This window comes from Patagioenas fasciata, chromosome 1 (genome assembly GCF_037038585.1).
Source record: "Patagioenas fasciata isolate bPatFas1 chromosome 1, bPatFas1.hap1, whole genome shotgun sequence".
NCBI lineage: Eukaryota > Metazoa > Chordata > Aves > Columbiformes > Columbidae > Patagioenas > Patagioenas fasciata.
In genome coordinates this window covers 129453937-129467235 of record NC_092520.1, presented here as the reverse complement: position 1 = coordinate 129467235, position 13299 = coordinate 129453937, and the positions used below count along the sequence as shown (strand labels likewise).

General features: G+C 38.5%; 1 protein-coding gene across 4 annotated transcripts in view; it reads left to right on the top strand.

Moving 5' to 3' along the window:
• The window catches only part of LOC136108050 (ephrin type-B receptor 5), a 71989-nt gene that overhangs the window by 10964 nt on the left and 47726 nt on the right, over positions 1-13299 (top strand). For 2 of the 4 annotated variants that reach the window (XM_071814907.1, XM_065849515.2), the window contains exon 2: positions 2714-2919. In XM_071814907.1, the coding sequence (XP_071671008.1) occupies positions 2826-2919 (94 nt within the window). In that variant the 5' untranslated portion in view covers positions 2714-2825. Of the gene's footprint in view, positions 1-2713; positions 2920-5786; positions 5861-7363; positions 7453-13299 lie in introns of those variants that run through there. The other 2 variants (XM_071814916.1, XM_071814927.1) reach the window with 2 other exon arrangements.

The following is a 13299-nucleotide window of genomic DNA, read 5'->3' as shown; positions in this document are numbered from 1 at the left end:
GTGAAGGTGTATTACTTTGCCATTGGATTTGGAGGAGAATGGAGGACAGTGAATTCCGTAGCAAGGAGTGGTAATCTGTCTGAAAGCAGTTTTGGAAGAAATAACAAGCTGAGAAGAGCATGGAAAGATGTTTGTGTGGACAAGAGAAGAGTGTGGTTTAAAAGCTGGAATGGTTTGAGTTTTCTGTTTAAGTAGTTTGGTGTGGGGAAGAAATAGTAGGAAAACTGAAGAATGGAATATTAGTGTCTTTGGGTGTAGTCAAATTCTGCACACATCAAGTGTTGGGGGAAGGGGCAGGGCAGGGGTTAGCAATTTAGGGGCTTGGTACTCTTTAATTCAGAGAGGCTAGCACTTGCCTCCTAGTCTCCCTTAAATGCTTCCATGATGTTCTCTACAGTTCATTGTGGAGTAAGCATTTTTCATTGAGTTGCGGAAGAGGCAGAAAAAAGCAACAAAAAAAACCCACAACAACAACAGATTTGCCTTTTTTAACTGCTAAATCAAAACCAGCTTTTTGGTTTACCCACAATTTATCTCCTGGAAAAATAATTTTCCAGTGTAATCCAGACAAAGGCTGTATGATGCCTCATGAAGAGCAGTGCATACATTGCTAGTGTATAAGGTCTACCAGGGTAAGCTAAACAGATGTTGTAAGAGAGACCTGCAGATAGGGAAGGAAGGAGAACAACTGGATACCATGGAGCTAGAAATTATTTTATGGCTGCTTCTTGGTAGCAGAGATTTTTTTAGTTATATCTGTTTTTTCTCCTTACACATTTCAAGACTTTGACCTGAGATCCAGCAACCAGAGCATGTTTGGGTTATATGTCCTGTTCTGCCACTTGTAAGTTATGTGATGTCAAGAAAGTCTGAAATATGGGCTGTTTTAAAACCTTCTGTAGATGAATGCAGTCCAATTAACTAAAATGAAAGTTTTCTTCCTGTTGCTACATGTATTTGCCTTCTAAATTAATGTTTAAAATGTTTAAAAGTCTCTATCAGGAGTTGGCTGGCCTAAAAAAAAAGGGGTTTTAGGTGATGTAATGTTATGGATTGACTGGCTGTCAAAATGTCTCCATGTAGAAGAGTCATGCAGGCTTGCTTTCAGTGCCTTGTTTTTGGTAGCTCAGGCAGTATTCTTCAGCTTTGTTCCTAAAGAACTCTGCTATGTGCTTGGATAGTTCTTTCTGTAAAGAAGGGGTGTCTGATCATTCAGCCTGGAATTTTCTCCTTTTTAAAGTTATATCCAGTGGTGTTTTTCTTCTGTGATGTATAAACCAATATACAGTACCTGTATTACATCCATCCTCCCATTTAATCTTCATTTTTCATCAGTTATACCAAACTGATTTATTTTTCTTTTTCCTCATAAATCAAAGTTTTTGCTTCTTCTTGAGGTCCCTTTGGTTTCTGTTTATTTTAGTGATGCCCAGGGTGCCTTTGGTTCATCTGTGTTTGGTGTTCTAGGTTCTTATTAGGGGCAGTGTAAGAGAAGTGTTCCATCCTGTCCAGTAGTTTCTCCCCCTCTTTAGTAAAGCAAATCAGATTTCACTCCCTTGCCTTTTCTCATAGTCCCCAGGCTGTTTTTGTCTCTGCTACGCTGAACTTGCTGAAATCCCCCATTGCTAGGTTTTCAGATAACTGCAGCGAGGCTGCCCATTGTAATTACAGCTCTTCTCTCCCTATGTCGGACAAGTTATTGAGCCATTTCTCTATGTTGCCTGAGATGTTTTTCTTTCTCCTTAGCTATGCTTCACTGTCTCACTGAAGACATTGAAGTGTTTTCAATGCTCTGTGCAAAGAGCACCTAAAGAAAAAAAAAAAAACAAACCATAGTGGCTTTATGCGGGTAACCTACATATTACTGTCATATTTCTGTGGTGTGCTGAGAAATGGGCAGATGGAGCCAGGAATACCTTGCTTAGCAAAATTATTGTGCTGGATTGATCCAGTGCAGTGCTGGTTTAGGCTACATACTGCTCCCTGAGTTTGAAATAAGACTTTCTGTTGGGTTCTTAATGGCGATGGTAGAGTTTTGTTTGGTTTTGTTTGGATTTTTCCCCACTTAAGGTAATAGATTTGGATTTGTGTGCTTTTCCTGGCTGTAAAGCCATCCCCCTATTTGACCTTAAATGTCACGTTTGCTACCTCACCTATGACATATTAACAGGAAAAATACTGTTTAGCTTCAGCAGTGTTGTACAGCTGTATGCTGAAAGGGACAAATGCCTGTATCTGAAATGCAGTTTCATGCGTGTCAACAGTGCAAATTTGTCATAAATGGTGAAAACTCTCCTGTCATGACTACTGCCCTGCAGAATCCTGAGAATGCAAAGTGTAATTATAAGAGACAGAATTCGGAAAGCATACAGGGAAAATGGAATGGAGACGTTCCAAAGGACATTGCCAAAGATGCAAAGGGTCAGGACTTAAGTAAGAATACAACCTATACTGTGGGACAGATTAACATCGATCTGGGAACTCTCCCACCACTGATGCCACAAATGTCTCAAAATCTGTGTGTATTGTCAGTGTACAAAACAACCGGGACTGAAGTCTTGAGGGGTGGGAGGTATGGGTATGCGGTAAATACTGGGTCTGTTATCACACCTGTATCTTGGAAGCAGTAAATGCTGGAGTGGGTGTATAAAAACTTCCAGTTCTGTATTATTGTGTCATTGTGACCTGATTTCTGTTTCTACCTTCTTCACAGAAGCCTCTGTACTCTGATTTGGGAAGATATTAAAACACTCCCAGAAATCTCTGACCATTTCAAGGGAGTGGTGTGTATTTTTTGGAGATGGTGGTATCTACAGAGAATCTTCATGGATTCTAATGCTGGCATCAGTGCAAGGAGCGTGGTGGGAATGGGTTGGCTCTGGATGGTCTGCTTCTTTCACCTAGTCATGTCACTAGAAGGTAAGAAAAGATTTATATAATGTCATAACTTAACAAAGTTTTTTCTAGTAAGAAAAAAAAAAGTGTGCTCTCCAGTATGTTTAACCTAGTCCAGATGAGCATTTAAGGACGTCTTCCTGTTTGATGATTGATCCCTATCTCATGAGATGTAAATACATATTAGTAGTGTTTCTAGTGGGACAGCCAAACCCTCTTATGAAGGACCATTTTCTATCTCAGAAGTGACAGTATCAAAGAATAAACCTTTTACCGTGGTAATAAGCTCCTTGTTTATTGATTGTGTGTATTTGATTGTTCTGTTTTCTGCAGAACAGTGTTTAGATTTCTTAAAGCAAGGTGCGACTTAAAAGAGTTCAGTGGCAGTATTTATTATTTACTGCATGGGGGAGATATGCCAAGCCAAATGCGGCTTACTTTCTCTCCAGGTGCCTGTGCTCGTTCATGAAGCAAACTTTCAGGCGTCTTCCCTCCCTGATAACCATTCACTCCAGAGTCTGTGTCCTGGAGGTCTGGAGGCAAACTTTCAGGCAAGGCCTGTATCCGTCACGGTGCAAACTTTTAGGATTCTTTCCTCCCTGATAACCACTCGCTCTGGAGTCTGTATTTTAGAACTCCAGAGGCAAACCTTTAGGCAAGGCCTGATAGTCGTATGCAGAGCACACTTTCAAATAAACAACAAAATTCTCAGAAAAAAAAAGTTAATGGAGTAGAATAGCAGGAGGGCTGGCTCCAGCTGCGTACCTGTGCAGAGGTCCACCCAAGCATAGAAAACCATAGACTTTTGTATTTTTACAAACCATATTTCACTTTGGGTTCTTCTTACTTCTCACTGGATCTTTTTCTCTGATTCCACATGGGCCTTTGTTTTGTCAACTGTAGACATTGTTTATTGTCCATAGCCTTGCAGGTACTGTTTTGTGTAAATAAATCCTTTCCTCTCAGTGAAGTGCAAAATAGGCCCTATTTTGCTGATGTCTGTAATGTCTCCGCGTTAGCCTTGGATCGTTGTTTTTCCCAGTCAGTTCTGTTTTTCCCAGTCAGTTCTGTTTTTCCCAGCAAAGTGCAAAATAGACTTATTTTGCAAGTGTTCAGTGTAGTTTGTCGTTGCTTTTGGTAAATATGAGCAGAACTTTACAGCTTGTAATTTTAGCAAATCCAGCTTACTAAATAACATGAAGGGAGGCATACATTAAACATCATATAAGCTTATATCTCTAAATAATTCATTATGTTTAATGTGCATCTACTTAAGCTAAATGATTAATATTAAACTTGAATTGGGCTCATCCACTGACCTGTTATTAGTGAAATCATTGCCATACAACCCACTTATTTAGCAGGGAGAGCTCAAAGTGAGCTCATCTAGGCTGTTGTATTTATAGAATAATGTGGTTGACTCGTAGTCAAATTGCATACAGTAGGAAAGGTATGCACGAGACTCCCTGTGCCCACAAGTTACCGGTGTTCAGTGTGCTGTTCTGCTTCCTTGTGGGTCTCCTGGAAGGAGTTCTTAGTCTGGCTATGGCTCAGGTCCTTAACTCCCCTGGAGCCTGAACCAAACTGTTCTTGGTTTGGCTGGGGGAGGTCAAGTGCATCCACCACACCATCTGAACAACTTGCATCGTATAATAGACATGGAGACAATACTTTGCACTAGCAAGAAGAGGCAGTTTGTGTTGAGCTAGCAGAGGAAAGGGAGCAGAGAGCAGTGAAGACAGGATAGAGAAAAGGTGATTGGGGAAAAGATAGGCCAAGAAAACTGGAGAAAAAAGAACAGATGATAGGAGGGAGGGTCATGAAAAGTGGGACATAAGACAAGGGCTATGAACGAGAGTTAGAGAAGGGCAGGGGTATTGTAAACAATTATTTTGTTTGTTCCAAGAAATCTCCTTGCAGCTACATGTGCTTGATGAACTGCACTGCTTTGTGATGAATGTTCATCTCCTACATATGTGAAAGCCTCTGAAAAAGGAGAGGAGGGAGAGAGGGAATCAAAGGGAGACAAGGAAGCAAAGACCTAGAGGGAAGGAAAGGAGAATAGCTTGACATCTAAGAAGAGGGCAAAGATTGTGAAGAAAAAACATTACTTTTTCTTCTTAATAATGAAGAGGAAGGCTTGTTAAATCACCGCTTCTCTAGATAGAAGAGGAATGGAGTGGGAGACAGTTCAGACAGGAAAAAAATGATGTAAGATACAAATTCTTAAATAACTGCAAGTCTGTTAGTTGCTGACTGAAAAATGATTTTACAAAGTACTATTTTATTCCTTAGTATAATTGGTAGAGGAACTGAGACAGAAAAGCGAGAGAAAATGCCCATTCTTGGCAAATATGAAGTAACTCAGCGATGCCTGTAGGAACTAACATTTTTGGAATTCAGTGATCACTCCTGTAAGTTTGTAGAGATAAAATAATTTTGAGGACACTGTGATACAACTTCACACGTCACATGGGTGAATTGCCTGGATTAAAATAGGACAGTAAAATTCTGCCTATGCAAATGAAGCAGTAAAGGTGCCCATGAGCTGAATTTCAACATTCAATTCAGAGTCAGGGGAGTCAACACCTTGCATTGTGATGGTACTACATGATTGTAGGATTGCACTCCAAAGCTAATTTAAATCTCAGAGGTATGTATTATTGTTGTGGTCAAAAGGCAAGGAAGAATTATGCATTAGGGGAATGAAAGATAACTATATAGAAAGCTTTGCTTTACTGTAGAGTTATCTATAAGAAATATAAATGCCTGTATCCATTTTTTTGACTCATTATTATATACAGTAGAAACTCAAAATTCAGGTTTCAGATTTAAGTTGAAAAATATAGGGAATATCCATTTTGGTCTTTAGTTTTTGTATGGTTTCTTAGATGTTTTAGGTGGTGTCTAAAATATGTCTTACCTCTACCTGAAGAGGATTGACTGAGTGGAAAAATCGATCAAGGTAATTTTTCTTCCAAGTGTTTCTCAGGCTTTTGGGTTAGATTTAAACAGTATGAATGTGAATCACTATTTGTCTCAAACTAAGCTTGGTTTGAAATTTTCTAATGGTAGAAAAACAATGTTCATAGAATCTTAATGTAGATGGTTAAGGAAAGAAGGAGAACTGTAGAGATTAGAAGAAAAGTAGCCAAAGTATTGAAACCATCTTTCTATGCATTATGAAGAGAGCAAATACTTTTAATGCAGAATTATTATAGAAGAAAGGCAGTACTCTTTTATAGGACCTAGTGGGACTCTAAACTCCTTCATGACTCAGAAGTAAAGAAGTTCTTATACGCAATTGAAAATGTTTTTGTTGTTGTTGTTTTTAATGCATAAAAAGGAATTGTTAGGCTCAACTTATGTGATACAGATGTAGTATTTTGACATACTGATTTCACTAGAAATGATTGTGTCTGTCCAGAATTTGCCATAACTACTTTTAGACTAGAAAAAAAACCTGCATGGGAAGCAGGAGGGAAAACTGTTTTAGAAACAGAAGATATTTGTAAACTTATTATTTCAGCTTTATGAAATGAAACAAGATTGCACAAAAGTTTTCATTTGGATTACATTTCCTGATGCTTATGGCTCTGAAGAGTTTTTGAGGTTTTAATTTGGGAAGCATTATTTTTGAGCTACATACTGTGTGAAAAATATATTTTTTTCCTTTTTCTCAAAAATATATGAAGAAATACAAAGTAATCTTATTTCTGAGAGTATCTATATGTAGGTAAATACTGTATGCAGTTTATAATTTCAGTTTTTTTAAGTTAACCTCTCTGATTATGAAAGTGAAGCACAGAACTTAAGAATGCCTGATGGGCTACAGTTGAAGTAGCTGAGAGCAAGTGATAACTTGCTAATGAAATAGCTCTTACTAAGGCACAGAGTTGAATTTTCCGTGGAATATTGTTTCTGATTTGACTGAGTAAAACTGTAAAAATTCAACTGTTAACACAAGCAGTTTCAAAGGAACAATGTGCTCTTTATGTTAGTGGCTGCATTTATTTTATAACAAACTCTCCAGCCTGCAGAATGGGTGGACAGACAGCCTTTCTAAATATCTTCTGGAAGTTCAAGATATAGAGAGGATAATTCTTCTGCTTTGATTGAAACTTTTTGTGTTAAGTGTCTCCTTGGCAAAAAGTGAATGTGCAGGAAAAAGGTTGTGAGGTCAGGCATTCTTATTTTTCCCGTATCTTTTCTATTAACTGTCATCTTAGGTTGTTGTAAATAATGTATTGAGTGCTCAAATTGGCTGGATTTTAAAGTGTAGGAAAACTATATTTTCCTCAAAAGTAATGTTCAGAGTAAAAAATACAATTGCTTTTTGTTCTATTTTATAGAAAGAACGTTATTTTACTGAAGGAAAAACAAAACAAAACAAACTTTTTACTTCAGTTGCTTGTGATTTGTGAGTTATTAAAATCCTAGCAAAGATTTTCTGTTATGTTCTTCCCAGTTCTTTCCTGATACTTCCCTGCATGCCAGAATCTTTACCACAGGCCCGGAAAGCCCAGAGCAGAGGAATCTCTCGTTGACATCCGGAAGGTGAAAGGGACTGGGCTGGATATGCATCTTGTTTGTAAGGGGAGGGGTGTCTGAGTTATCCCATCGGTCGATCTCAACAGCTCCACTTGATTTGCTTTCTCCCATAATATTAGGTTGATACAAAAGTAATTGTGGTTTTTGCATTGTTGAAATTGGCCATTTGATGTTGGAATACATTCTTAAATAACTGTGGTTGCACTATATGTCCTTTTAATGCACTTTTCTCACTCTGTGTTTTTTTACTACTGACTTACTACTTGCTGTTTATTTTATATTTACTTTAGACTATGGAAATGATGTTAGACAAAAAGCAAATCTGAGCGATTTTCTTATTTGAGTTTAAAATGGGTTGTAAAGCAGCAAAAACAACTCGCAACATCAACAATGCATTTGGCCCAGGAACTGCTAATGAATGTACAGTACAATGGTGGTTCAAGAAGTTTCACAAAGGAGACAAGAGTCTTGAAGATAAGGAGCATGGTGGCTGGCCATCTGAAGTTGACAATGACCAACTGAGAACAATCATCAAAACTGATCCTCTTAAAACTGCGTGAGAAGTTCACAGTATCACACAGTATCACAGTATGTTTGGGATTGGAAGGGACCTCAAAAGATCATCTAGTCCAATCCCCCTGCTGGAGCAGGAACGCCTAGGTGAGGTCACACAGGAATGTGTCCAGGCGGGCTTTGAATGTCTCCAGGGAAGGAGACTCCACAACCTCCCTGGGCAGCCTGTTCCAGTGCTCTGTTACCCTCACTGAGAAGAAGTTCTTTCTCAAATTTAAGTGGAACCTCTTGTGTTCCAGCTTGATCCCATTGCCCCTTGTCCTATCATTGTTTGCCACTGAGAAGAGCCTGACTCCATCCTCGTGGCACTCACCCTTTATATATTTATAAACATTAATAAGGTCACCCCTCAGTCTCCTCTTCTCCAAACTAAAGTTGCTGAAGAGCTTATTGTCGACTCTTCTATGGTCATTCAGCATTTGAAGCAAATTGGAAAGGTGAAAAAGCTCAATAAGTGGGTGCCTCATGAGCTGACTGAAAATTCTAAAAAAATCATGATTTGACATGTTGTTTTCTCTTATTCTATGCAATAACAATGAACCAAATCTCAATTGGATTGTGACATGCGACGAAAAGTGGATTTTATACAACAACCGGCGATGACCAGCTCAGGGGTTGGATCGAGAAGAACCTCCAAAGCACTTCCCAAAGCCAAACTTGCAATAAAAAAGGTCATGAACACTGTTTGGTGGTCTGCCAGTCTGATCCACTCCAGCTTTCTGAATCCCAGCAAAACCATTACATCTGAGAAGTAGACTCAGCAAATCAATGAGATGCACTGAAAACTGGAACTCCTGCTGCTGGCATTGGTCAACATAAAGGACCCAATTATTCTCCATTATGGTGTCCAACCACACGTTGCACAACCAGTGCTTCAAAAGCTCAACAAATTGGGCTACGCAGTTTTGCTACATCCACAATATTCACCTGACCTCTCACCAGCTGACTGCCACTTCTTCAAGCATCTCAACAAGTTTTTGCAGGGCAAATGCTTCCACATCCAACAGGATGCAGAAAACGCTTTCCAAGAGTTTGTCGAATCCCGAAGCACAGATTTTTATGCTACAGGAATAAACTTATTTCTCGTTGGCAAAAAATGTGTTGATTGTAATTGTTATTATTTTGATAAATAAAGATGTGTTTGAGCCTATTTACAATTATTTAAAGTTCACATTCCAAGCCTGTGTTTACTTTTGCACCAACTTAGATTATTCTGTAGTCCCTGTACTAGGACATCCCCATTCCCAGGTATGTACCATGGCCCTGTGTTGAAACTGTTCGCAAGCCTCAGGCTGACTCTTGCTGCTTGGAGGACAATAGAAACTATTCATGCTGCAACCAATACTGTTTATATTCAAAGCTAATTAAAACTTCAAAGAAAAGTAACAGCGCCGTTGTAATATATGATATATGAGACTTTCAGTATGTGCTTCAGTGAAACTTTGGAAGACCCAAGCTCACTTAAAAATAGTCATTCATAAAGCTTAAAAGCTGTGCTACCTTGCGAATATCTCTGCATTTCCATATCATAGACCATTTGCCTGTCATTTCTCTCTTTCACAGATGGTACATTACTTCTGATTTGGGTGTGAGAATTCCTCTATGCGGATGACAACTTCAGTGTTCTGATAGTGTCAGCATTTTGCTCTGACATAGCGAGTAGTCAAAAAATATTATACTTCATGGAATTCACTAAATACATATCCCATTGGCTTCAAATAGCTTTTTTTATTAATTGCTTGTCAGTACAGAAGTAATACAGGAGCATTCATTGAAGGAATGACTTCACAATATAGATTTATCCAAGACAAAAATAAAACTAATTTTCACATAGAGGTTGGGTTAGTATATGTTCACTTGTATTAGGAGGCATATTTTCTAAGTGTATCTTGTTTTTTCATGTTAAGTCACTGATGAACTGGAAAAAAGACTTTTTTGTTACAAAAATAGTTATGAGCAAGTGGGATTTTTTTGGCTACTTTTATTTTGTTTTTTACTTGTTTCATCAACTGATTCTTGAAAAGTAAAATAGTTGTTACAGTTGCATGTGTCAGTAGCCACTGATATGTTATTTACTTTGAAACAAGGAAACAAATTCAACAGCAAAGTCAATTATACTGTTAAGCGGGCAGTCTTTATTGTATCAGCACTGGGCAACACAGGGGATGTTCCATCATAAGTGCTCCAATGACTGGATGCTCTTGCATTGCTTATATTCACACAATTATTGCATATTCATTATGATTTTGGAAATGTTTAACATACAATACATCTAATACTAAGAAATAATTGCATAATCATAAGGTTAGTATGAAGTTAGTTAAAATTAATTGTTTCTTACTCGAAATACATCTGTTAATTACTAGTCAAATATAAGCTAAGCGCTCTGCTTCTAAACAATGTATTACTTAATCTTCTGTCTCCTTCTTGTCATGCAAAAGGATCTAAAACTTGAAAAATATCTTCTCATTTTGCAGGTGGTTAGAAAGCATTTATCATGTCAATTGATAAATGATGGGTACATCTTTTATAACTTAATCGCAGTATACATTAATTAAGCAGTTTCTCTTCATTTCACCCCTTTTCAATATACTTGCAAAATCTTTTGCAATGTAGATCTACAAAATATTATGATCTTGTGTTGCAGTACAGCATAACTATCTGTTACCCGATAGCAGTACCAAAAAGAACATTGTAGCATGTTGAACATTAAAATTGGAATCACAAACATAAACAACTACTTTAACTAAGTCAAACTGGGTAACTGTGAAGTAAGCTTATACCACATTTCTTCAGAACTCCAAGGTGTATCATCTTTATCAACTTCACGTAATACTTTAGTTTATTCCAAAAAATATTTGCAATTGCTCATATTTCAATAAGGGTCTTTAGTTTGTAACAAAATTCAACTTTATCAAGACTATAATTACCACCAATAATGCTAACAAGTGATGTTTTGCAGTTTCAGATTTGACCTGTCCAGACATTTCTTTTAGTTCCATTCAGGCTATAATAGTTTCTACTAGAGACTCGTGTAAAGGCCAACTTGGAATAAAAGAATTTTTTACTTCAGTTATACTTTTTAGAGTCACTAAGATCAACATGAAGAGAACTGTAAGGTGTTAGGTCCTACTGGTTCCGACATCTGTTTCTTATCTGGTGCTTTCTTCACTCTTGAATAGTGAACCTAGGCAGGTTGCTCTTTGATCTTGATTGCAGTAAAGGCCATCAGCAACCCCTGGAACAGTCCATTCCACTAAAGGTTGACCTGAAAAATCTTTGACATAAACTTAATGTCTTGGCTTGAAAGAAAAGATTTAAGTTTTCCTTGGCTCAAGCCTTTACTCTAATTCTGAGCAGCACTAAAGGTAGTGCTTGATTCTACTTCAAATTAGTTTCTTGACAAATTTTATTTAACTACTGTTTGATTATATGATTCATATTTTTTCTACCTGCCCACTTGCTCAAGGCTTGTAGGGAGTATGCAACTGGTAATCAATCTCTAATGCTTTACTGAGTTGCAGCACTACCTGTGCAACAAAATGTGGACCTCTATCAGAGGACATCACAGTGGGTACTCCAAATCAGGATATGATTTTATTTAACAAAGCTTTAGTTACTTTTCTGGCTTTACTAGTTCAACAGGGCAATGTTCTGCCAACTTGAGAAGGTGTCTGTTAATACTAGCAAATACTGATACCCACCTTTTCTAGGTAGACTTTGGAGAAATATATTTGCTAATGTTGCCCTGGTACATTTCTTTTTCTAATTGTTCCTATTTGTACCCTACTTATACTGTTAAGATTGTTATCCAGGCATACTGCAAGGTATAGTTTACTGATGTTGTTTCAAGCAGACAGCCATCCAGAATCAGAGACATCACTCTCAGATCTGTCTCTGTCTTTCCAGCAGCTTGTCTTGCAGTATAGTCTGCCAATTTATTTCCAATTTCCTGATCAGTGTTTCCCTTTGATGCTCCTTGAAATGCGTGGTGGCAACTTTGCTAGTAAGAGCACAGCTTCCAACAATTGGAGGATTACGTTTAATCTGTTTTCCTTGTGCTGTTAATAAACTTTGTTCTTTTCAAATGGCTTCATGGGCATGCACCACTCCAAAAGCATACTTTGAATCAGTCCAAATATTCTCTTTGTATAACTCTAAAGCTTGTGTGAGTGCACCTTTCTGGCCAGAAGTCCTGGGAGGCAAAAGTTTAACTTTGATTACCTTGTGGGTAGTTGTTACGGCATACCCAGCTCTGTGTACTCCTTGCTTTAAAAAGCTACTTCCACCGGTGAACCAGGAGTCTTCATTGTCTTCCAGTGGCTGTTCCTTTAAATCCGGTCTTCTGAAGTAAACAGCTTCCATTGTTTCAAAGCAATCGTGGGCCACAGGCTCTGAAACAGATCCACTAAGCAAAGAGACTGGATTGACAATGTTAGTAGTGACAATATTCACATCATCTTGTTCCACCAATACCACCTGATATTCAGGAATCTTGAGGGAGATAACAATGATTACCTTTTTGTTCCGGTACTGTTGTGACTGTATGGGAACTAATACAGTCATTTTCTTTCCCATAGTGAATTTACGAGCTTCAAGTACAACAGCTGCCACAGCTCAAAGACATCCAGGCCAGTCTTTGCTCACTTCATCTAATTGCTTAGGGAAACAGGCTACCACTCATTTCTGAGGTCTTAATTGCTATGCTAGAACACTCAAAGCAATGCATTGCTTTTCGTGTGAGTACAACCAAAATGGCTTGGTGACATCTGGGAGATCAGGGCTGGTCACAGGATCTGTGTATATGTGACGCCCGCAACTGGAGCGAGTGACCTTATGTGAGTCTGTCATCTCTAGCCAATATCAAGCCAGTAAGTGGGTTGGGAAGGTAGTGGGAGATCAGAGAATCTAGGGGATGAATGGGATACATGTTTGTATTTGTGTGCCTCTGTGAGCAAGTCAGCTGGAGGAGCTATCTACTGAGGGGATCATGAAGTTCAGACCAGCTACTGGGGAGACCATAAATTCTGAGAGTTCTTTTAAAGACTAGTCAATATATTGTATATCACTGTGCAACTGCAGACAAGATGATCCAAGAGGCAGCTCCTGGTTCGGCTGAGTGTCTAAGGTCAGTTACTGGAGGGATCCATAGTGTGTGTGCCTGTGCACATATGTGTAAGTGGGGTTCTGTGGAGTGCGGCAATGCTTCAGCAACTGGCTGCAGGCCTTGGGGGCTCACACATCCAAGTGCCAGCAACCTGAGAGAACAAGAATCCAGTG